Raw genomic sequence first — 23,081 nt, 5'->3', positions numbered from 1 at the left:
CGACTGACATTTGCTGGCTCAGGTACAGCCAAGCTCAGGAGAGCCAGGGATAAGAGCCAGACGCAGATGGCTTTTCCTCAGAATTTTGTCGAGCTCAAGATTTTCCGGAAAGCTCCTGAATCGAGGCTTTTGCACACTCCTCAAAATGTAATTGGTTATGGGGGACATCACAGTGTATTCTGTCACTATGTTCCATAACAGCACCAAGGTTTCACGTTCATGACTTTTGTTTGTATGTTTGTAATTCCACAAACCGCCCCCACTCTCTATTAGTGACTAAGGCTTGGCACACCGCTACTTCAGTACCTTTTCAGTCCTCTATTAGTGAGGTAAGTGAAAGAAAAACAGGTCAATGGAGGCTCAGAGGAGGGAGGTTCAGGATTGGTGGCGGTCAGTGGAGGTTCCTCAGAGGAAGAAAGTTGAGGATGGTGGAGGTGTAGCTGTTTCGTTGATTGGCGAGAAAGCATCTGGTTGCGCTACATCACAGCGAGACGCCTCAGAAATCCCAAGGTCGTTGTTTTTCAGGCAACAATTGCGTATTCAGTCTTGCCTGAGGACTGTCGTCCTCAGAAGACTCACACAGCAGAAAATAACCGTTTCTCCGTTTTCTCTCGCCTCCATCTGACCCATAGGGAAACAATGATAGGGTTTCCCAGGTAAGAGACAGCCGGTGATTCAATGACAGAAATGGCACAGGGGCCAAGGGGGCCCCCAGGTTTAGCCCTGTCTGAAGCACGCCGGGGAGGGGGAGGAAAAGGGGTGGGGGTGAGGATGGGTGTCACGGGAGACTGCTTCCTCTGTGACAAGACGCCATGTTGCGTGCAGACTTCCTGACAGCGAGCTAAGCAAAGAGACAGAACGGGCTGACCCCTCGCCATTGCAAAACAAGAGCCATATTTTTGGGGACAGCATTGATGTCAGAAGGAAGGGAGATCTACATTTACCTTTAAGTTAATTTAATTTCAGTATGTGTGCTTCAGTGAAGGCCCTCTCATTGTTTGTGGTTAGGAGGGCTGTGCAGGGATGCCCAGTTGAATTGCATTGGACCTGCACTGGTTGTGTTGGACATTGATATATAGTTTGATATAAAGTTTGGGGACACCTACTCATTCAATGGTTTTTATTTATTTGTACTATTTTCTACATTGTAGAATAATAGTGAAGACATCAAACCTTGAAATAACACAGATGGAATCATGTAGTAACCAAAAAAGTGTTTAACAAATCAAAATACATTTTATAATTGAGATTCTTCAAAGTAGCCACCTTGATGACAGTTTTGCACACTTTTGGCATTCTCTCAACCAGCTTCACCTGGAATGCTTTTCCAACAGTCTTGAAGGAATTCCCACATATGCTGAGCACTTGTTGGCTGCTTTTCCTTCCGTCTGCGGTCCAACTCATCCCAAACCATCTCATTTGGGTTGAGGTCGGGTGATTGTGGAGGCCAGGTCATCTGATGCAGCACTCCATCACTCTCTTTCTTGGTCAAATAGCCCTTACACAGCCTGGAGGTGTGTTTTGGGTCATTGTCCTGTTGAAAAACAAATGATAACAAATGATCCCACTAAGCGCAAACCAGATGGGATGGCGTATCGTTGCAGAATGCTGTGGTAGCCATGCTGGTTAAGTGTGCCTTGTATTCCAAATACATCACAGACAGTGTCACAAGGCACACCCACACCATTATACCTCCTCAAATTTGGAGTCATCAGACCAAGGGACAGATTTTCACTGGTCTAATGTCTATTGCTCGTGTTTCTTGGCCAAAGGAAGTCTCTTCTTATTATTGGTGTCCTTTAGTAGTGGTTTCTTTGCAGCAATTCGACCATGAAGGCCTGATTCATGCAGTCTCCCCTGAACAGTTGATGCTGAGATGTGTATTTTTCTTGAACTCTGAAGCATTTATTTGGGCTGCAATTTCTGAGGCCGGTAACTCTAATGAACTTATCCTCTGCAGCAGAGGTAACTCTGGGTCTTCCTTTCCTGTGGCGGTCCTCATGAGAACCAATTTCATCATAGAGCTTGATGTTTTTTCGACTGCACTTGAAGAAACTTAAAAGTTCTTGAAATTTTCCGGATTGACTGACCTTCATGTCTTAAAAGTAATTTCTCTTTGCTTATTTGAGCTGTTCTTGCCATAATATGGACTTGGTCTTTTACCAAATAGGGCTATCTTCTGTATACCACCCCTACCTTGTCACAACACAACTGATTGGCTCAAAAGCAATAAGAAGAAAATAAATTTCACAAATTTACTTTTAAGAAGGCACACCTGTTAATTTAAATGCATTCCAGGTGACTACCTCATGAAGCTGGTTGAGAGAATGCCAAGAGTGTGCAAAGCTGTCATCAAGGCAAAGGATGGCTACTTCAAAAATATAAAATATATATTGATTTGTTTAACACTTTGTTGGTTACTACATGATTTCACGTGTTATTTCATAACTTTGATGTCTTCACTATTATTATACAATGTAGAAAATAGTAAAAATAAAGAAAAACTCTTGAATTAGTACGTGTGTCAAAACTTTTGAGGGAGATGGCAGCATTTTCCTCCACCCTGCAATCATTTCCCTCCACCTTGCAATCATTTCCTCCACCCTGCATTCATGCAATCATTTCCCCACCCTGCAATCATTTCCCCACCCTGCAATCATTTCCTCCACCCTGCAATCATTTCCTCCACCCTGCAATCATTTCCCCACCCTGCAATCATTTCCTCCACCCTGCAATCATTTCCTCCACCCTGCAATCATTTCCCCCCCACCCTGCAATCATTTCCCTCCACCTTGCAATCATTTCCCTCCACCCTGCAATCATTTCCCCCCCACCCTGCAATCATTTTTGCCTCCACCATGCAATCATTTCCCTCCACCCTGCAATCATTTCCCTCCACCCTGCAATCATTTCCTCCACCCTGCAATCATTTCCTCCACCCTGCAATCATTTCCACCCTGCAATCATTTCCCTCCACCCTGCAATCATTTCCTCCACCCTGCAAATCATTTACATCAGCTTATCTCAAAGTGCCACCCCCTGCAATCATTTCCCTAGAAAGGCCAAAACTTAGGAAGAAACCTAGAGAGGAACCAATGTGGGGTGGCCAGTCCTCTTCTGGCTGTGCCGGGTGGAGATTATAACAGAACATCCACCCTGCAATCATTTGGACTGGGGACCTCCACCCTGCAATCATTTAGAGAGAGCACCTCCACCCTGCAATCATTTGACCCTCCACCCTGCAATCATTTCCCTCCACCCTGCAATCATTTCCTCCACCCTGCAATCATTTCCACCCCCTCCACCCTGCAATCATTTCCCTCCACCCTGCAATCATTTCCTCCACCCTGCAATCATTTCCCTCCACCCTGCAATCATTTCCCTCCACCCTGCAATCATTTCCTCCACCCTGCAATCATTTCCCTCCACCCTGCAATCCTGCAATCATTTCCGCCCACCCTGCAATCATTTCCCCACCCTGCAATCCTTTCCCTCCACCCTGCAATCCAGCCCTGCAATCATTTTGGGCAGCAGGTAGCCTAGTGGTTACCGCGTTGGAATAGTAACCGAATTGTTGCAAAGTTCGAATCCCCTAGCCGACAAGGTACAAATCTGTCGTTCTGCCCCTGAACAGGCAGTTAACCCACTGTTCCTAGGCCGTCATTGAAAAAATAATTTGTTCTTTACTGACTTGCCTAGTTAAATAACGGTAAAAAAAAAATGTTTTTAATTGAATTCCCTCCACCCTGCAATCTGTCCCCATGCCATGTGTCACACTGCTCCCAGCCTCTGGGTTTCTATTTACAAACAAAGGTCAAAGGGCAACCTGTTACGTGAGGTCATAATGTCAATTTTGGGATCATGTCATTTCTCACTGTGTGCCCTTTGAGTCAGGAAAACATACCCGGTCCCTCCCTCCCTCCCTCCCTCCAGGAAAACAACCCGGTCCCTCCCTCCCTCCCTCCCTCCTCCCTCCCTCCCTCCCTCCCTCCCTCCCTCCCTCCCTCCCTCCCTCCCTCCCTCCCTCCCTCCCTCCCTCCCTCCCTCCCTCCCTCCCTCCCTCCCCCTCCCTCCCTCCCTCCCTCCCTCCTCCCTCCCTCCCTCCCTCCCTGTCTCCCTCCCTGTCTCCCTCCCTCCCTGTCTCCCTCCCTGTCTCCCTCCCTGTCTCCCTCCCTGTCTCCCTCCCTCCCTCCCTGTCTCCCTCCCTCCCTGTCTCCCTCCCTGTCTCCCTCCCTCCCTCCCTGTCTCCCTCCCTGTCTCCCTCCCTGTCTCCCTCCCTGTCTCCCTCCCTCCCTGTCTCCCTGTCTCCCTCCCTCCCTGTCTCCCTGTCTCCCTCCCTGTCTCCCTCCCTGTCTCCCTGTCTCTCTCCCTGTCTCCCTCCCTGTCTCCCTCCCTCCCCATCTCCCTCCCTGTCTCCATCTCTGCTCATACATGTATCATGATCAGTGTTATGAGGAGAATCCAATCGTATGTTCTCATGCTTGCATGATTGGGTTCTCTGTTCCCAATTATTGGTTCCTCTCCTGGTTCCTTCTCCCCCCCTTGCCTTGTCTTCTCTCCTGGTTCCTTCTCCCCCCTTACCTTGTCTTCTTTCCTGGTTCATTCTCCCCCCTTACCTTGTCTTCTTTCCTGGTTCATTCTCCCCCCTGGCCTTGTGTTCTCCTGGGTCCTTCTCCCCCCTGGCTTTGTCTTCTCTCCTGGTTCCTTCTCCCCCCGACCTTGTGTTCTCCTGGTTCCTTCTCCCCCTGGCCTTGTCTTGTCTCCTGGTTCCTTCTCCCCCCTGACCTTGTGTTCTCCTGGTTCCTTCTCCCCCCTGGCCTTGTCTTGTCTCCTGGTTCCTTCTCCCCCCTGACCTTGTGTTCTCCTGGTTTCTTCTCCCCCCTGGCCTTGTCTTCTCTCCTGGTTTCTTCTCCCCCTGGCCTTGTCTTCTCTCCTGGTTCCTTCTCCCCCCTGACCTTGTGTTCTCCTCCTGGTTCCTTCTCCCCCCTGGCCTTGTCTTGTCTCCTGGTTCCTTCTCTCCCCCTGACCTTGTGTTCTCCTGGTTTCTTCTCCCCCTGACCTTGTCTTGTCTCCTGGTTCCTTCTCCCCCTGGCCTTGTCTTCTCTCCTGGTTCCTTCTCCCCCTGGCCTTGTCTTCTCTCCTGGTTCCTTCTCCCCCCTGACCTTGTGTTCTCCTGGGTCCTTCTCCCCCTGGCTTTGTCTTCTCTCCTGGTTCCTTCTCCCCCTGACCTTGTGTTCTCCTGGGTCCTTCTCCCCCTGGCCTTGTCTTCTCTCCTGGTTCCTTCTCCCCCTGACCTTGTCTTCTCTCCTGGGTCCTTCTCCCCCTGGCTTTGTCTTCTCTCCTGGTTCCTTCTCCCCCCGACCTTGTGTTCTCCTGGTTCCTTCTCCCCCTGGCCTTGTCTTGTCTCCTGGTTCCTTCTCTCCCCCTGACCTTGTGTTCTCCTGGTTTCTTCTCCCCCTGACCTTGTCTTGTCTCCTGGTTCCTTCTCCCCCTGACCTTGTGTTCTCCTGGTTTCTTCTCCCCCCTGACCTTGTCTTGTCTCCTGGTTCCTTCTCCCCCTGGCCTTGTCTTCTCTCCTGGTTTCTTCTCCCCCTGGCCTTGTCTTCTCTCCTGGTTTCTTCTTCCCCCTGGCCTTGTCTTCTCTCCTGGTTCCTTCTCCCCCTGACCTTGTGTTCTCCTGGTTCCTTCTCCCCCCTGACCTTGTGTTCTCCTGGTTCCTTCTCCCCCTGGCCTTGTCTTCTCTCCTGGTTCCTTCTCCCAGCTGGTGTCCAAGAGTCACCTCGGCATTCTCACTTGCTTTCTCCCATCTCTCCTCTACAAGGTGACATTTATTAATTAAATATAGTGTACTGCCGTAGGATGTGTTTCCCTTCCCACCGTTTCCAGACACTAATAATTACATTGGCATTTACCGCCACGATAAGACGACCCTTTGGCCTTTATGAAATGTGTCCCGAGCCTTGGCACCTAGCAAATATAAACCGATGCGAACCGTGCATTGATCCAGGCTTTTTTGTTTTTTTTTACCTTAAAGAAGACGCACTGTTTATTATCAGGGTTAATTCATGCATCCTTATCTGATGTCACACCTGTCTGTAATGTTGAGTCTATTAATGTAATACTTAAAAGTGGCCATCTGTTGTGAACATGGGGAACCCTGGGGTGTATTCAATAGGAACTAAATGAAAACAAAGGTGATGGAACCTACCAGTTTGTCAAATAGAAACTGGTTTTATGTTGCAAAACATTTTCCACTGCGAAAGATTTTGCTACGGTTTGCACTAATAAATACACCCCTGTATTCCTGTCCCATGGAATCGAACGTCAATAGAATCTTCAAATACGGCCCTTAGGCTTGTGACACATCGTATCATGTAAAATGATCAGAATGGCAGCCGGGGAATCTCCCAATGAGCCCCCCCCCATCGAGCGCTTGTGAAGAGATCACTTGTGACTGCTACCGTTTGAACAGCATGTTGGAGATGGAACATTGAGAGGGTATTCTCTCTGAATGCTGGAGATGGAACATTGGCAGGGTATTCTCTCTGAATACTGGAGATGGAACATTGACAGGGTATTCTCTCTGAATGCTGGAGATGGAACATTGGCAGGGTATTCTCTCTGAATGCTGGAGATGGAACATTGGCAGGGTATTCTCTCTGAATACTGGAGATGGAACATTGGCAGGGTATTCTCTCTGAATGCTGGAGATGGAACATTGACAGGGTATTCTCTCTGAATACTGGAGATGGAACATTGACAGGGTATTCTCTCTGAATGCTGGAGATGGAACATTGACAGGGTATTCTCTCTGAATACTGGAGATGGAACATTGACAGGGTATTCTCTCTGAATACAGGAGATGGAACATTGACAGGGTATTCTCTCTGAATACTGGACTGGAGATGGGACTGAATACTGGAGATGGAACATTGGGAGGGTATTCTCTTTGAATACTGGAGATGGAACATTGACAGGGTATTCTCTTTGAATACTGGAGATGGAACATTGACAGGGTATTCTCTCTGAATACTGGAGATGGAACATTGGCAGGGTATTCTCTCTGAATACTGGAGATGGAACATTGACAGGGTATTCTCTCTGAATACTGGAGATGGAACATTGGCAGGGTATTCTCTCTGAATACTGGAGATGGAACATTGGCAGGGTATTCTCTCTGATTCCGGTACGAGAGATAAGCTGTGGGATAAGGAGGACCTCTGACACTCATACTGTACCTGTGGCAGATTAATAACACGCGTGTGTGTGTGTTTTAATATTCCCACTAGTGTGCGTTTGGGTTTATGGTAATACTATATACATATTTGACTGCGTATTCGTTCTCATACTTTCTCTGTGATATTTTGACAAGCATAACCAGGAAAGGTGATTCTCCCAACCCAGGTATATGTGGCAATATTGTAGATAAACACAGCTGGGAATAGTTTTGTCTGCAATTGTATGTGGGTGTGTGGATTCATATTGCCACATAGCTCTGAGGTAATATATCTCCTCCTGCTTGCTTAGGCCCCCGTTTATTTGACTACATCTAGTGTAGATTTCGTGGGCCAATACAAAACACCAGTAACAACATCTGACTGAAATACCTGTTTGACGAGGATGTGTTTTTGAAGCACGATGTTAAAGGTTTCTCCTATAAACCTATATAGATATATGACAGGGTATATATATATATATATATATATATAGCGGAGTCAACAGAAAGGGAATCAGTACTTGATGTACTAATTTTTGTTGTTGTTGTTTTCATTAATGCCATGTTTCATGGGGTTTGACATAAACGCTTCAAATCCGTTATTATTTCATCACATTCTCCTTTTATTTTTATTTTTTGTACCTTTATTTTACTAGGCAGGTCAGTTAAAGAACAAGTTCTTATTTTCAATGACGGCCTAGGAACAGTGGATAAATTGCCTTGTTCAGTGTTAGAACGACAGATTTGTACCTTGTCAGCTCGGGGGTTTGAACTTGTAACCTTCCGGTTACTAGTCCAACGCTCTAACCACTAGGCTACACTGCCGCCTCTACACTCTAACCACTAGGCTACCCTGCCACCTCTACACTCTAACCACTAGGCTACCCTGCCACCTCTACACTCTAACCACTAGGCTACCCTGCCACCTCTACACTCTAACCACTAGGCTACCCTGCCACCTCTAGACTCTAACCACTAGGCTACCCTGCCACCTCCAGTCTGGAACCACTAGGCACCTTTTCTTCATTCTAACCACTGGTACCCTGCCACCTCTGATCCAACCAAAGGGAACAATTTGGAATAACCAAATAGGCTATGCATGTTTTATTAACCACTACTAATTTGATACATTTCTAACCATGACCTGCCGAAATACACTCTAACCACTAGGGAATTGGTGTTGAGAGCTGAAATAAGTTCCCCCGATATCCATTTGGTGTGGTCCAAAACTCTAACCAAGGCTACCCATGCCGCCTCTAGACTATAACCAATTGAATCCATGCAAACCTCTACACTCTAACCACTAGAGATACACACTGCCAACTATGTCAAGATGGCTTTACCCCTCTAACCATTGGCTACCCTGCCACCTCTACACTCTAACCACTAGGCTACCCTGCCACCTCTACATTAACCATAGGCTACCCTGCCATCCTCTTTATTAACCAAGGTCTTATCTGAAGACTCTACACTCTAACCACTAGGCTACCCTGGGATTACATTCTAACCACTACAATGCTACCTACAATGCATACCAAAAAGATCATCTCCAGTTGGGGTGTTAGGCTACATTTGGTTGTTTTACACTTTAACCAAGTCTAAATATCTGGCCCATTAACTCTAAAAGTAGTCTTACACTCTAAATATCAGCCCAATAAATGTAAACTAGGGGGTCTTCTAAAAGCTACCCTGCCACCCTACACTAAATGGACCTGGGGGTCTACACTCTAACCACTAAATATTGTCCCAATAAATCTAAAAGGCTACCCTTTTTACACTCTGAACCACTAGGCTACCCTGCCACCTCTACAGTCTAACCACTAGGCTTCCCAGTAATCACTGAACCACTATTTTCCCAGTGGCCCTCTTTAACCACTACATCTGCAGAACAAAGCATCTTGGGTGTCAGTCACTGTCCTTTAACCAGGCTACCCAGTGGCCTCTACACTCTAACCATAGGCACCACTGTTTGTCTCTACACTCCAACCACTAGGCACCCTGCCAGCCTCTACACTCTAACCACTAGGCTACCCTGCCACCTCTACACTCTAACCACTAGGCTACCCTGCCACCTCTACACTCTAACCAAAATGGCTACACTCTAACCAGTGGGGACTCCATTTCACATCTAACCACTAGGCTACCCTGCCACCTCACACTCTAACCACATAGTGTACCCTGCCACCTCTGGTCTAAAATAGCTACCCTGCCACCTCTACACTCTAACCACTAGGAGACCCACCACCTTCCTCTAACCACTAGGCTACCCTGCCCCTCTACCTCTAACCACTAGGCTACCCTGCCACCTCTACACTCTAACCCCCTCCTACCCTGCCACCTCTACCTCTAACCACTAGGCTACCCTGCCACCTCTACACTCTAACCACCCCCTGCCGCCTCTACACTCTAACCACTAGGCTACCCTGCCTCCTCTACCCTCTAACCACTAGGCTACCCTGCCCCTCTACACTCTAACCACTAGGCTACCCTGCCACCTCTACCTCTAACCACTAGGCTACCCTGCCACCTCTACCTCTAACCACTAGGCTACCCTGCCACCTCTACACTCTAACCACTAGGCTACCCTGCCGCCCTACACTCTAACCACTAGGCTACCCTGCCGCCTCTACACTCTAACCACTAGGCTGCCTGCCTCCCTACACTCTAACCACTAGGCTACCCTGCCTCCCTACACTCTAACCACTAGGCTACCCTCCTCTACACTCTAACCACTAGGCTACCCTGCCACCTCTACACTCTAACCACTAGGCTACCCTGCCACCTCTACACTCTAACCACTAGGCTACCCTGCCACCTCTACACTCTAACCACTAGGCTACCCTGCCACCTCTACACTCTAACCACTAGGCTACCCTGCCGCCTCTACACTCTAACCACTAGGCTACCCTGCCACCTCTACGCTCTAACCACTAGGCTACCTGCCACTAGGCTCTAACCACTCTTGCCACTCCTCTAACCCCTGCCACCTCTACCTCTAACCACTAGGCTACCCTGCCACCTCTACACTCTAACCACTAGGCCCTGCCACCTCTTTAACCACTAGGCTACCCTGCCACCTCTACCCTCTAACCACTAGGCTACCCTGCCACCTCTACACTCTAACCACTAGGCTACCCTGCCACCTCTACACTCTAACCACTAGGCTCCCTGCCCCTCTACACTCTAACCACTAGGCTACCCTGCCACCTCTACACTCTAACCACTAGGCTACCCTGCCACCTCTACACTCTAACCACTAGGCTACCCTGCCACCTCTACCTCTAACCACTGATGGCTACCAGGTGCCATCCTCTACACTCTAACCACTAGGCTACCCTGCCACCTCTACACTCTAACCACTAGGAGATCGAGTCCACCTCTACATCCTCTAACCAAGGCTACCCTTTTTTTTTTCCTCTAACCACTAGATTTCCGTGCCACCTCTACTTCTTGCATAAGCTATATTCCAATTAGAAATCTAACCACTGGCTACCCTGCCACCTCTATTCACTCTAACCACTTGGCATTTCTCCTATTATCTAACCACAACCTGGAATTAAAATAATTTTTTTGGGGGGTGTTTGCCACCTCTATCATTTGATGTACACAACATGCCTACCACTTTGAAGGTGCAACATATGTTTTATTGTGAAACAAACAAGAAATAAGACATAACTCTAACCACTAGGAAAACTTGAGCTTGCATAACTATTCACCTAATTTATTTTGGGCTACCTGATTGCCACTAACTCTAATAACCACTCTGCTAGACCTGACCTGGGTCTTCCTTTCCTGTAGGCTACCATGAGAGCCTCGTTACACTCTAACCACTATGGCTTTTTGCCGCCTGCACTCTAACCATAACCGTTCAAAGTTCTTAACCAAGTGCGTGATGTCTTATAAGTAATGATGGACTGTTGTTTCTCTTTAACCACTTGTTTGACCTGTTCTAACCACTAGGCTACCCTGCCACCTTTACTCTAAATAGGCTACCCTTCCACCTCTACACTCTAACCACTAGGCTACCCTGCATCTACACTCTAAAGAAATGACACAAATACACTTTAACAAGGCACCTGCCACCTTACACTCTGAAATGCACAAGGTACCCTACCTACATGAACCACTGGTTGAGAGAATCCCTAACCATGTGCAAAGCTGTCAAGACAGAGTGACAATTTTGAACCAATCTCAAATATAAAATATACCCTTTTACCTTGTTTAACCACTTTTTGGCACTACATGATTTCATATATGTTATAACCACTAGTTTTGATGTCTTCACTCTAACCATTCTACAAGCCCCTCTCAGCCTAACCACTAGCTACCCTGCGGACAGTCTGAGCACTCTAACCATTGTGTGTTCCTGGTGTAACACAACCACTAGGCTACCCTGCCATCCTGTACCTGTAACCACAGGTGTGATGTTCAGATGTACCGCCATCCTCTAACCACTGGGCTACCTGCTGCCACTACACTCTAACCACTAGGCTGTCTGTCCTGTCTCCCTGTAAGCACTGCTCTTAGACCTCTCACAATACGGACATTAACCATTGCCCTGGCCCACATCTAACCATCCTCATGCCTCCTTGCAGCATGCCTAAGGCACGTTCATGCAGATGAGCAGGGACCCTGGGCATCTTTCTTTGGTACTTTTCAAGTCAGTAGAAAGGCCACCTTTAGTGTCTAACCATTGTCATAACTATGATCTTAATTCTAACCACTAAGCTGTTAGTGTCTTAACACTCTAACCACAGGTGCATGTTCATTAATTGTTTATGGTTCATTGAACAACTCTAACCACTAGGTTTAAACCCTTTACAATGAACCACTAGGCTATTTGGATTTTTACGAATTATCTATCATTATTAAAGCTGATCATAGTACAGTAGAGATCATTATAGACATAGACTATGCTTTTGGCCAGATAGATGTCATTGTTTTGGCTCCTGGAGGGTCTGGAGGGTTGGAACCACTGCTGGCTATGCATCTCAGTACTCTAACCACTTGTTCCTGAAGTGTGCACTTGTCCACTAACCACATGGTACCCCGCCTCACACTCTAACCACATGGCACCCTTGCAATTTTAATTTGGAGATAGTCCCACTACAGTCACAGGCTCCATAATGCACTGACTCTAACCAAGACCTGACCTCTACACTCTAACCTAGGCTACCTTTATATCTAACCACTATGGTTCCCTGTGACCCCTACACCCTAACCATTTTTTAGACTTATGTTGGATTTTACACTCTAACCAAGAATCCACATAACCAGTTATGTGTAGCTACCTTTACATTTAACCACTAGGCTATCCCTGCCAAACATACACCTAACCACTAAACTGTACCTCTACATATTTAACCATAGCTATTCAATCTACACTAGTAACCACTAGTTTACCCTGCCACTTGCTACACTCATTAACCACTAAAATGTTTACCTCTACACACAACCACTAGGCTACCATGCCACCACCATGCTAACCAGGGGTTCAATGCCCCATCAACTGGTGAATTTGTAGGGTACCCTGGCTTAAGTCTAACCACTAGGCTTCTGCAGTCAGTTAATGTTTGGGCTACCTGCCGCCAGTGACATCAAAAGTGAGGAGCCCTGTTTTTCCACTCTAACCAAGGTGTTTTAAGATAAACAAGCTAATGATTATATCCCTGAGTGTACACTCTAACCACTAGGAACACCTGCCTCTCTTCCTCTAACCATAGGCTGACCTGGTGAATCCACACTCTAACCACGATGATCTCTCCTTGATGTCACTGTTAAATCCAACTAATATGCCAACTCAACTATAACCAAGGTGTACCTGCCAGTGTAGAACTATATAATAACCTGAACAACTCAAGATGTTGCCGCCTAAAATAATAGTCTAACCATTGTTTGACCCTGCCACCTTTACACTCTAACCACTAGGCTACCTGCCAGGAGTCAGTTTGGGACAGTCACCTTTTTTCATTTACCTGGTTTCAAATGTGATAAACAGTGACTTTGGAATAATTAATTTAATTATGCATGTTTTATTCCACTACTAATTACAACATTTATAAATGATCATGAAATAAATGTCCCAGGGTTTGGTGTTGAGAGTTTATTTATGTTCCCCGATATCCATTTTTGGTGCGAGCCAAGGCCGCAACATCATTTATACAATTGAATCCATGCAGAATCACCACAAGCAGCACACTTCAGCTAGTGTGGCTTTAACCTGCTTTAATGAGAGAGTGACTGGAATAAATAACCAGATTACCACATGCTGGGAGAGTGACTCTTTATTGGTGGAAGGTCTTATCTGAAGACTAGTACAATAAGTGGTGCCAATTCTGGGATTTCAACTCTATCATACAATGCTACCTACAATGCATTTGGGAAAAGATCATCTCCAGTTGGGGTGTTAGGATACATTTGGTTGTTTTATTTGTTTAAGCAAGTCTAAATATCTGGCCCATTAATGTAAAAGTAGTCTTAAAAGTAAATATCAGCCCAATAAATGTATAGTGGGGGTCTTTAAAAGTAAATATGGCCCAATAAATGGAAAAGGGGGTCTTTAAAAGTAAATATTGTCCCAATAAATGTTTGGGAGGTTTTTCAAAGTGAAACTTTGGCCTAATGACGTTTACAGTCACCACTAATTTCCCAGTAATCACTGAAGCTATTTTCCCAGTGGCCCTTTTAAAGACTGACATCTGCAGAATATGTTTGGGAGTCAGTCACTGTCTTTAGTGGTGGATAGTGAGAGTGACATATAGATGCACCACTGTTTGAGAGTGACTATATAGTCCATGTTTGGGAGCGCTGTTTATTAGCTGAGCTTAATTGTGCATAGTATCTAAAGGTCAGTTTGGGAGAGTGACTGCCAAAATGGCTTCCAGTGGGGACTCCATTTCACATGAATAAACACACGAGTCTATTTTGTGGCACACTATGCCCTACATAGTGTTCTTAAGCCTCTGGTCAAAATAGTGTCATTTTGACTTAAACTGGGAGACCCACCACCTCCGTCTTCCATCAACCCTCCCTCCCTCTTTCCCTCCCTCTTTCCCTCCCTATGTTCCCTCCCTCCCTCCCTCCCTCCCTGGTGGGTATGTTTGGGAGAGTCCCTCCCTGTCCCTCCCTATGTTTGGGAGAGTCCCTCTTTCCTTCTCTGGGTCCCTCTTTCCCCCTCCCTCCCTCTATTGCCTCCCTATTTCTCCCTCCCTCCCTCTTTGCCTGGTGGGTCCCCCCTTTGGGATCCCTCCCTCTCCCTCCCTCCCTCCCTCCCTCCCTATTTCCCTATGTTTCCCTCCCTCCCTCTATTGCCTCCCTCCCTGTTTCCCTCCCTCCCCCTCCCTCCCTGGTCCCTATGTTTGGGAGAGTCCCTCCCTATCCCTGGTCCCTCCCTGTTTGGGAGAGTCCCTCTCTCCCTCTTTATGTTTCCCTCTTTGACTCTCCCTCCCTCCCTGGGTCCCTCTTTCCCTCTTTGACTCTCCCTCTTTCCCTGTTTCCCTCTTTGACTCTCTGGTCTCTCCCTGTTTGCCTCTCTCCCTCTTTGCCTCCCTCCCTGTTTGGGAGAGTGACTCCCTCCCTCTTTCCCTCCCTATGTTTGGGAGAGTCCCTCCCTCCCCAGGTGCTAGTCCCTCCCTGTTTCCCTCCCTCCCTCTTTCCCTCCCTATGTTTGGGAGAGTCCCTCTCTCCCTCTCTCCCTCTCTTCTCTCCCTCTCTCCCTCTCTCCCTCTCTCTCTCCCTCCCTCCCTCCCTCCCTCCCTGATGGCTATTTGGGAGGTGCACATCACTTCACTGGTGGGCTATGTTTGGGAGAGTGATGTTTGGGAGAGTGACTCTAATGGGTATGTTTGGGAGAGTGAGGGGATCGAGTCCAGATTCATCCTCTCGTCAAAGTTTTTTGTTTTTTTTCCCAAACTGATTTCCGTGTTCTTGTTGCATAAGTATATTCCAATTAGAAATGTACAGTGGCTTGCGGAAGTATTCACCCCCCTTGGCATTTCTCCTATTATGTTGCCGTACAACCTGGAATTAAAATAGATTTTTTTGGGGGGTGTTTGTATCATTTGATGTACACAACATGCCTACCACTTTGAAGGTGCAACATATGTTTTATTGTGAAACAAACAAGAAATAAGACATAAAAAAAACAACTGAAAACTTGAGCTTGCATAACTATTCACCTAATTTATTTTGGGCTACAATTTCTGATTGCACGTAACTCTAATGAACTTATCCTCTGCAGTAGAGGTGACTCTGGGTCTTCCTTTCCTGTGGCGGTCCTCATGAGAGCCCGTTTCATCATAGCGCTTGGTGGTTTTTGCAACTGCACTTGAATAAACGTTCAAAGTTCTTATGCGTGTTTGGTAATGATGGACTGTTGTTTCTCTTTGCTTGTTTGAGCTGTTCTTGCCATATTATGGTCTTTTACCAAATAGGGCTATCTTCTGTGTACACCCAATTGGCTCAAACGCATTAAGGAAAGAAATGACACAAATGTACTTTTAACAAGGCACACCTGTTAATTGAAATGCATTCAAGGTGACCGACCTCATGAAGCTGGTTGAGAGAATCCCAAGCATGTGCAAAGCTGTCAAGACAGAGTGACAATTTTGAAGAATCTCAAATATAAAATATATTTTTATTTGTTTAACACTTTTTTTGGCACTACATGATTTCATATATGTTATTTCATAGTTTTGATGTCTTCATTATTATTCTACAAGCCCTCAGTTCAGCCTCACTCAGCCCTTTGCGGACAGTCTGAGCACTGATGGAGGGATTGTGTGTTCCTGGTGTAACACAGACAGTTGTTGTTGCCATCCTGTACCTGTCCCGCAGGTGTGATGTTCAGATGTACCGATCCTGTGCAAGTGTTGTTAGAGTGACTGCCATAGAGGACAATTAGTATGTTTGGGAGAGTGACTGTCTCCCTGTAGGGCTGTTTGGGAGAGTCTCTCACAATACGGATATGTTTGGGACATCTGCCATCCTCATGCCTCCTTGCAGCATGCCTAAGGCACGTTCATGCAGGAGAGGGACCCTGGGCATCTAGTTTGGGTGCTTTTCAGAGTCAGTGACTCTTTAGTGTCCTAAATTGTCATAACTATGATCTTAAGTGACGTCTGTAAGCTGTTAGTGTCTTGGGAGAGTGACTCTATAGGTGCATGTTCATTAATTGTTTATGGTTCATTGAACAAGCATGGGGTATGTTTAAGACCCTTTACAATGAAGATCTGTGGTTATTTGTTTTTAGAATTATCTATCATTATTAAAGCTGATATGTTTGGGAGAGATCATTATAGACATAGACTATGCTTTTGGCCAGATAGATGTCATTGTTTTGGCTCTTGGAGGGTTGGAGGGTTGGATCCCCCTGCTGGCTATGCATCTCAGTACTCTACACTTGTTCCTGAAGTGTGCACTTGTCCACTACCCACATGGTGGCCCACTCAGTTGGTAATACATGGCACTTGCAATTTTAATTTGGAGATAGTCCCAAAGGAGTCACAGGCTCCATAATGGCACTGATACAAAGATGAGACCTCTTTATATATATATCTCTATGGTTCCTGTTGTGACCGTTTCGGTTTGGACCATTTTTTGGACTTATGTTGGATTTTAATTAAAGAATCCACATAGACAGTTATGTGTAGCTATCTTTAATTTGGACCGAGCTACATCCCAGCAAACATACATTGTCCCTAAACTGTACTTTACATATTTATAGATAGATATTCAATGTTCGGGTAGTGACATGAAGTTTACCGACTTGCTCACTCATTTTCTCTAAAATGTTTGATACACAAACTACTCACCATGTGGCCACCATGCTGGAGAGGGGTTCAATCCCATCAACTGGTGATATTTGTAGGGGTGTGGCTTAAGTCACAGTCGTTCTGCAGTCTTTTAATGTTTGTGTTTTCGTAGTGACATCAAAAGTGAGGAGCCGTGTTTTTCCAGAGAAAAGGTGTTTTGATAAACCAAGCTAATGATTATATCAGTGAGTGTACAAAACATTATGAACACCTGCTCTTTCCATGATATAGACTGACCAGGTGAATCCAGGTGAAAACGATGATCTCTCCTTGATGTCACTTGTTAAATCCAACTCAATATGAGGAAGGTGTACTCAGTGTAGAACTATATAATAATTGAACAACTCAAGATGTTTCGCTAAAATAATAGTTAAACATTGTTTGATCATTAATTGCTTTTGTTTTCAAACGTACAGTAATGTTTAGGAGTCAGGGTTTGGGACAGTCACCTTTCAGTTAGTAATAAGTGTATAAACAGTGACTTTGTACTATATTAATTTAATTATGTGTGTTGTTGTCTTGGATTGAATTACAACATATCATGATGGAAATAAATGTCCCAAGTTTGGAGACTTGACAGTTTATTTATGTTGTTTTTTTTTGGTGGTATGACAGTCATTTATACCACTTCTGTAGAATCACCCAAGCAGCACACTTCAGCAGTGTGGCTGTAATGTGGATATGCTTTGGGAGAGTGACTTATAGTGGATATGTTTGGGAGAGTGACTCTATAGTGGATATGTTTGGGAGAGTGACTGGAATAAATAAGTGGTGGATATGTTTGGGAGAGTGACTCTATAGTGGTGGGTATGTTTGGGAGAGTGACTCTATAGTGGTGGGTATGTTTGGGAGAGTGACTCTATAGTGGTGGGTATGTTTGGGAGAGTGACTCTATAGTGTGGGTATGTTTGGGAGAGTGACTCTATAGTGGTGGGTATGTTTGGGAGAGTGACTCTATAGTGGTGGGTATGTTTGGGAGAGTGACTCTATAGTGGTGGGTATGTTTGGGAGAGTGACTCTATAGTGGTGGGTATGTTTGGGAGAGTGACTCTATAGTGGTGGGTATGTTTGGGAGAGTGACTCTATAGTGGTGGGAATGTTTGGGAGAGTGACTCTATAGTGGATATGTTTGGGAGAGTGACTCTATAGTGGTGGATATGTTTGGGAGAGTGACTCTATAGTGGTGGGAATGTTTGGGAGAGTGACTATAGTGGTGGATATGTTTGGGAGAGTGACTCTATAGTGGGTATGTTTGGGAGAGTGACTCTATAGTGGATATGTTTGGGAGAGTGACTCTATAGTTGATATGTTTGGGAGAGTGACTCTATAGTGGGTATGTTTGGGAGAGTGACTCTATAGTGGATATGTTTGGGAGAGTGACTCTATAGTGGTGGATATGTTTGGGAGAGTGACTCTATAGTGGATATGTTTGGGAGAGTGACTCTATAGTGGTGGGTATGTTTGGGAGAGTGACTATATAGTGGTGGGTATGTTTGGGAGAGTGACTCTATAGTGGTGGATATGTTTGGGAGAGTGACTCTATAGTGGTGGGTATGTTTGGGAGAGTGACTCTATAGTGGTGGGTATGTTTGGGAGAGTGACTATAGTGGTGGGTATGTTTGGGAGAGTGACTCTATATGTGGTGGGTATGTTTGGGAGAGTGACTCTATGGGTGGTGGGTATGTTTGGGAGAGTGACTCTATAATGGTGGATATGTTTGGGAGAGTGACTCTATAGTGGATATGTTTGGGAGAGTGACTCAGGTGCTAGTGGTGGGTATGTTTGGGAGAGTGACTCTATAGTGGTGGTTATGTTTGGGAGAGTGACTATATAGTGGTGGGTATGTTTGGGAGAGTGACTCTGGTGCTGGGTGGTGGGTATGTTTGGGAGAGTGACTCTATAGTGGTGGTTATGTTTGGGAGAGTGACTATATAGTGGTGGGTATGTTTGGGAGAGTGACTCTATAGTGGTGGGTATGTTTGGGAGAGTGACTCTACAGTGGTGGGTATGTTTGGGAGAGTGACTCTATAGTGGTGGGTATGTTTGGGAGAGTGACTCTACAGTGGTGGGTATGTTTGGGAGAGTGACTCTATAGTGGGTATGTTTGGGAGAGTGACTCTATAGTGGTATGTTTGGGAGAGTGACTCTATAGTGGTGTGTATGTTTGGGAGAGTGACTCTATAGTGGTGGGTATGTTTTGGAGAGTGACTCTATAGTAGTGGGTATGTTTGGGAGAGTGACTCTATAGTGGATATGTTTGGGAGAGTGACTCTATAGTGGTGGGTATGTTTGGGAGAGTGACTATGGTGGTGGGTATGTTTGGGAGAGTGACTCTATAGTGGTGGGTATGTTTGGGAGAGTGACTCTATAGTGGTGGGTATGTTTGGGAGAGTGACTCTATAGTGGTGGGTATGTTTGGGAGAGTGACTCTATAGTGGTGGGTATGTTTGGGAGAGTGACTATAGTGGTGGGTATGTTTGGGAGAGTGACTCTATCGTGGTGGGTATGTTTGGGAGAGTGACTCTATTGTGGTGGGTATGTTTGGGAGAGTGACTCTATAGTGGTGGGTATGTTTGGGAGAGTGACTCTATAGTGGTGGGTATGTTTGGGAGAGTGACTCTACAGTGGTGGGTATGTTTGGGAGAGTGACTCTATAGTGGTGGTTATGTTTGGGAGAGTGACTATATAGTGGTGGGTATGTTTGGGAGAGTGACTCTGGTGCTGGGTGGTGGGTATGTTTGGGAGAGTGACTCTATAATGGTGGGTATGTTTGGGAGAGTGACTCTATAGTGGATATGTTTGGGAGAGTGACTCTATAGTGGGTATGTTTGGGAGAGTGACTATGGTGGTGGGTATGTTTGGGAGAGTGACTCTATAGTGGATATGTTTGGGAGAGTGACTCTATAATGTTGGGTATGTTTGGGAGAGTGACTCTATAATGGTGGATATGTTTGGGAGAGTGACTCTATAATGGTGGATATGTTTGGGAGAGTGACTCTATAATGGTGGATATGTTTGGGAGAGTGACTCTATAGTGGATATGTTTGGGAGAGTGACTCTATAGTGGTGGGTATGTTTGGGAGAGTGACTCTATAGTGGTGGATATGTTTGGGAGAGTGACTCTATAGTGGTGGGAATGTTTGGGAGAGTGACTATGGTGGTGGGTATGTTTGGGAGAGTGACTCTATAGTGGTGGGTATGTTTGGGAGAGTGACTCTATAGTGGTGGAGTATGTTTGGGAGAGTGACTCTATAGTGGTGTGTATGTTTGGGAGAGTGACTATGGTAGTGGTGGGTATGTTTGGGAGAGTGACTCTATAGTGGTGGGTATGTTTGGGAGAGTGACTCTATAGTGGGTATGTTTGGGAGAGTGACTCTATAGTGGTGGGTATGTTTGGGAGAGTGACTCTATAGTGGTGGGTATGTTTGGGAGAGTGACTCTATAGTGGTGGGTATGTTTGGGAGAGTGACTCTATAGTGGTGGGTATGTTTTGGAGAGTGACTCTATAGTAGTGGGTATGTTTGGGAGAGTGACTCTATAGTGGTGGGTATGTTTGGGAGAGTGACTCTATAGTGGATATGTTTGGGAGAGTGACTCTATAGTGGATATGTTTGGGAGAGTGACTCTATAGTGGTGGGTATGTTTTGGAGAGTGACTCTATAGTGGTGGGTATGTTTGGGAGAGTGACTCTATAGTGGTGGGTATGTTTGGGAGAGTGACTCTATAGTGGTGGGTATGTTTGGGAGAGTGACTCTATAGTGGTGGGTATGTTTGGGAGAGTGACTCTATAGTGGATATGTTTGGGAGAGTGACTCTATAGTGGATATGTTTGGGAGAGTGACTCTATAGTGGATATGTTTGGGAGAGTGACTCTATAGTGGTGGGTATGTTTGGGAGAGTGACTCTATAGTGGTGGATATGTTTGGGAGAGTGACACTATAGTGGTGGGTATGTTTTGGGAGAGTGACACTATAGTGGTGGGTATGTTTGGGAGAGTGACTCTATAGTGGTGGGTATGTTTGGGAGAGTGACTCTATAGTGGTGGGTATGTTTGGGAGAGTGACTCTATAGTGGTGGGTATGTTTGGGAGAGTGACTCTATAGTGGGTATGTTTGGGAGAGTGACTCTATAGTGGATATGTTTGGGAGAGTGACTCTATAGTGGATATGTTTGGGAGAGTGACTCTATAGTGGATATGTTTGGGAGAGTGACTCTATAGTGGATATGTTTGGGAGAGTGACTCTATAGTGGATATGTTTGGGAGAGTGACTCTATAGTGGTGTGTATGTTTGGGAGAGTGACTCTATAGTGGATATGTTTGGGAGAGTGACTCTATAGTGGGTATGTTTGGGAGAGTGACTCTATAGTGGATATGTTTGGGAGAGTGACTCTATAGTGGATATGTTTGGGAGAGTGACTCTATAGTGGATATGTTTGGGAGAGTGACTCTATAGTGGGTATGTTTGGGAGAGTGACTCTATAGTGGATATGTTTGGGAGAGTGACTCTATAGTGGGTATGTTTGGGAGAGTGACTCTATAGTGGATATGTTTGGGAGAGTGACTCTATAGTGGGTATGTTTGGGAGAGTGACTCTATAGTGGATATGTTTGGGAGAGTGACTCTATAGTGGGTATGTTTGGGAGAGTGACTCTATAGTGGATATGTTTGGGAGAGTGACTCTATAGTGGATATGTTTGGGAGAGTGACTCTATAGTGGATATGTTTGGGAGAGTGACTCTATAGTGGATATGTTTGGGAGAGTGACTCTATAGTGGGTATGTTTGGGAGAGTGACTCTATAGTGGTGGATATGTTTGGGAGAGTGACTCTATAGTGGATATGTTTGGGAGAGTGACTCTATAGTGGTGGATATGTTTGGGAGAGTGACTCTATAGTGGTGGATATGTTTGGGAGAGTGACTCTATAGTGGATATGTTTGGGAGAGTGACTCTATAGTGGGTATGTTTGGGAGAGTGACTCTATAGTGGTGGATATGTTTGGGAGAGTGACTCTATAGTGGTGGATATGTTTGGGAGAGTGACTCTATAGTGGTGGATATGTTTGGGAGAGTGACTCTACAGTGGATATGTTTGGGAGAGTGACTCTATAGTGGATATGTTTGGGAGAGTGACTCTATAGTGGATATGTTTGGGAGAGTGACTCTATAGTGGATATGTTTGGGAGAGTGACTCCAGAGATGGATAGTGTGCAGTGTATTCTTTAGTTATTAATGCATTTATCTTATACTACTGTACCTGCAGGGCTCGCAGTTATGTTTGTGTGTGAGAGAGTCTATTTTGGTATGTGTGTTGCAGTTCATGTCTCTTTTTGTTTATAGGCTTTTCTAGAGTGTTTTCATTTAGTGTGAGTGTGTGTTTCTTGCCCTGTCCTCATCAGTGTCTTTGTCCCCAGGCTTTGCTAGGAGGGGCCCACCGGGTTGATCTCTCCAGGTTTGAGGAGACACTCTGGACCAGTCTGAGGACGGGTGACAGTGTAACAGTAGGCTCAACCACTTCCTCTCTCTCTCTCATCTCACTGACACACTCTGACCTCTACCCTCTCCATCATCATGATACATCAATACCCTGTTACACTCTGACCTCTACCCTCTCCATCATCATGGTACATCAATACCCTGTTACACTCTGACCTCTACCCTCTCCACCATCATGGTACATCAATACCCTGTTACACTCTGACCTCTACCCTCTCCACCATCATGGTACATCAATACCCTGTTACACTCTGACCTCTACCCTCTCCACCATCATGATACATCAATACCCTGTTACACTCTGACCTCTACCCTCTCCACCATCATGATACATCAATACCCTGTTACACTCTGACCTCTCTACCCTCTCCATCATCATGATACATCAATACCCTGTTACACTCTGACCTCTACCCTCTCCACCATCATGGTACATCAATACCCTGTTACACTCTGACCTCTACCCTCTCCATCATCATGGTACATCAATACCCTGTTATACTCTGACCTCTACCCTCTCTATCATCATGGTACATCAATACCCTGTTATACTCTGACC

At 45.8% G+C, this 23,081-nt stretch overlaps 1 protein-coding gene across 3 annotated transcripts in view; it reads left to right on the top strand.

Moving 5' to 3' along the window:
• The window catches only part of LOC135516478 (glucosidase 2 subunit beta-like), a 290,273-nt gene that overhangs the window by 59,832 nt on the left and 207,360 nt on the right, over window positions 1-23,081 (top strand). For all 3 annotated transcript variants that reach the window (XM_064940816.1, XM_064940815.1, XM_064940817.1), the window contains exon 9: window positions 22,441-22,527. In XM_064940816.1, coding sequence (XP_064796888.1) covers window positions 22,441-22,527 — 87 coding nt within the window. The remainder of the gene's footprint in view (window positions 1-22,440; window positions 22,528-23,081) is intronic.

This window comes from Oncorhynchus masou, chromosome 27 (genome assembly GCF_036934945.1).
Source record: "Oncorhynchus masou masou isolate Uvic2021 chromosome 27, UVic_Omas_1.1, whole genome shotgun sequence".
Taxonomy (NCBI): domain Eukaryota; kingdom Metazoa; phylum Chordata; class Actinopteri; order Salmoniformes; family Salmonidae; genus Oncorhynchus; species Oncorhynchus masou.
Note: the sequence above shows the minus strand (reverse complement) of the source record. Positions and strands in the feature narration are given on the sequence as shown.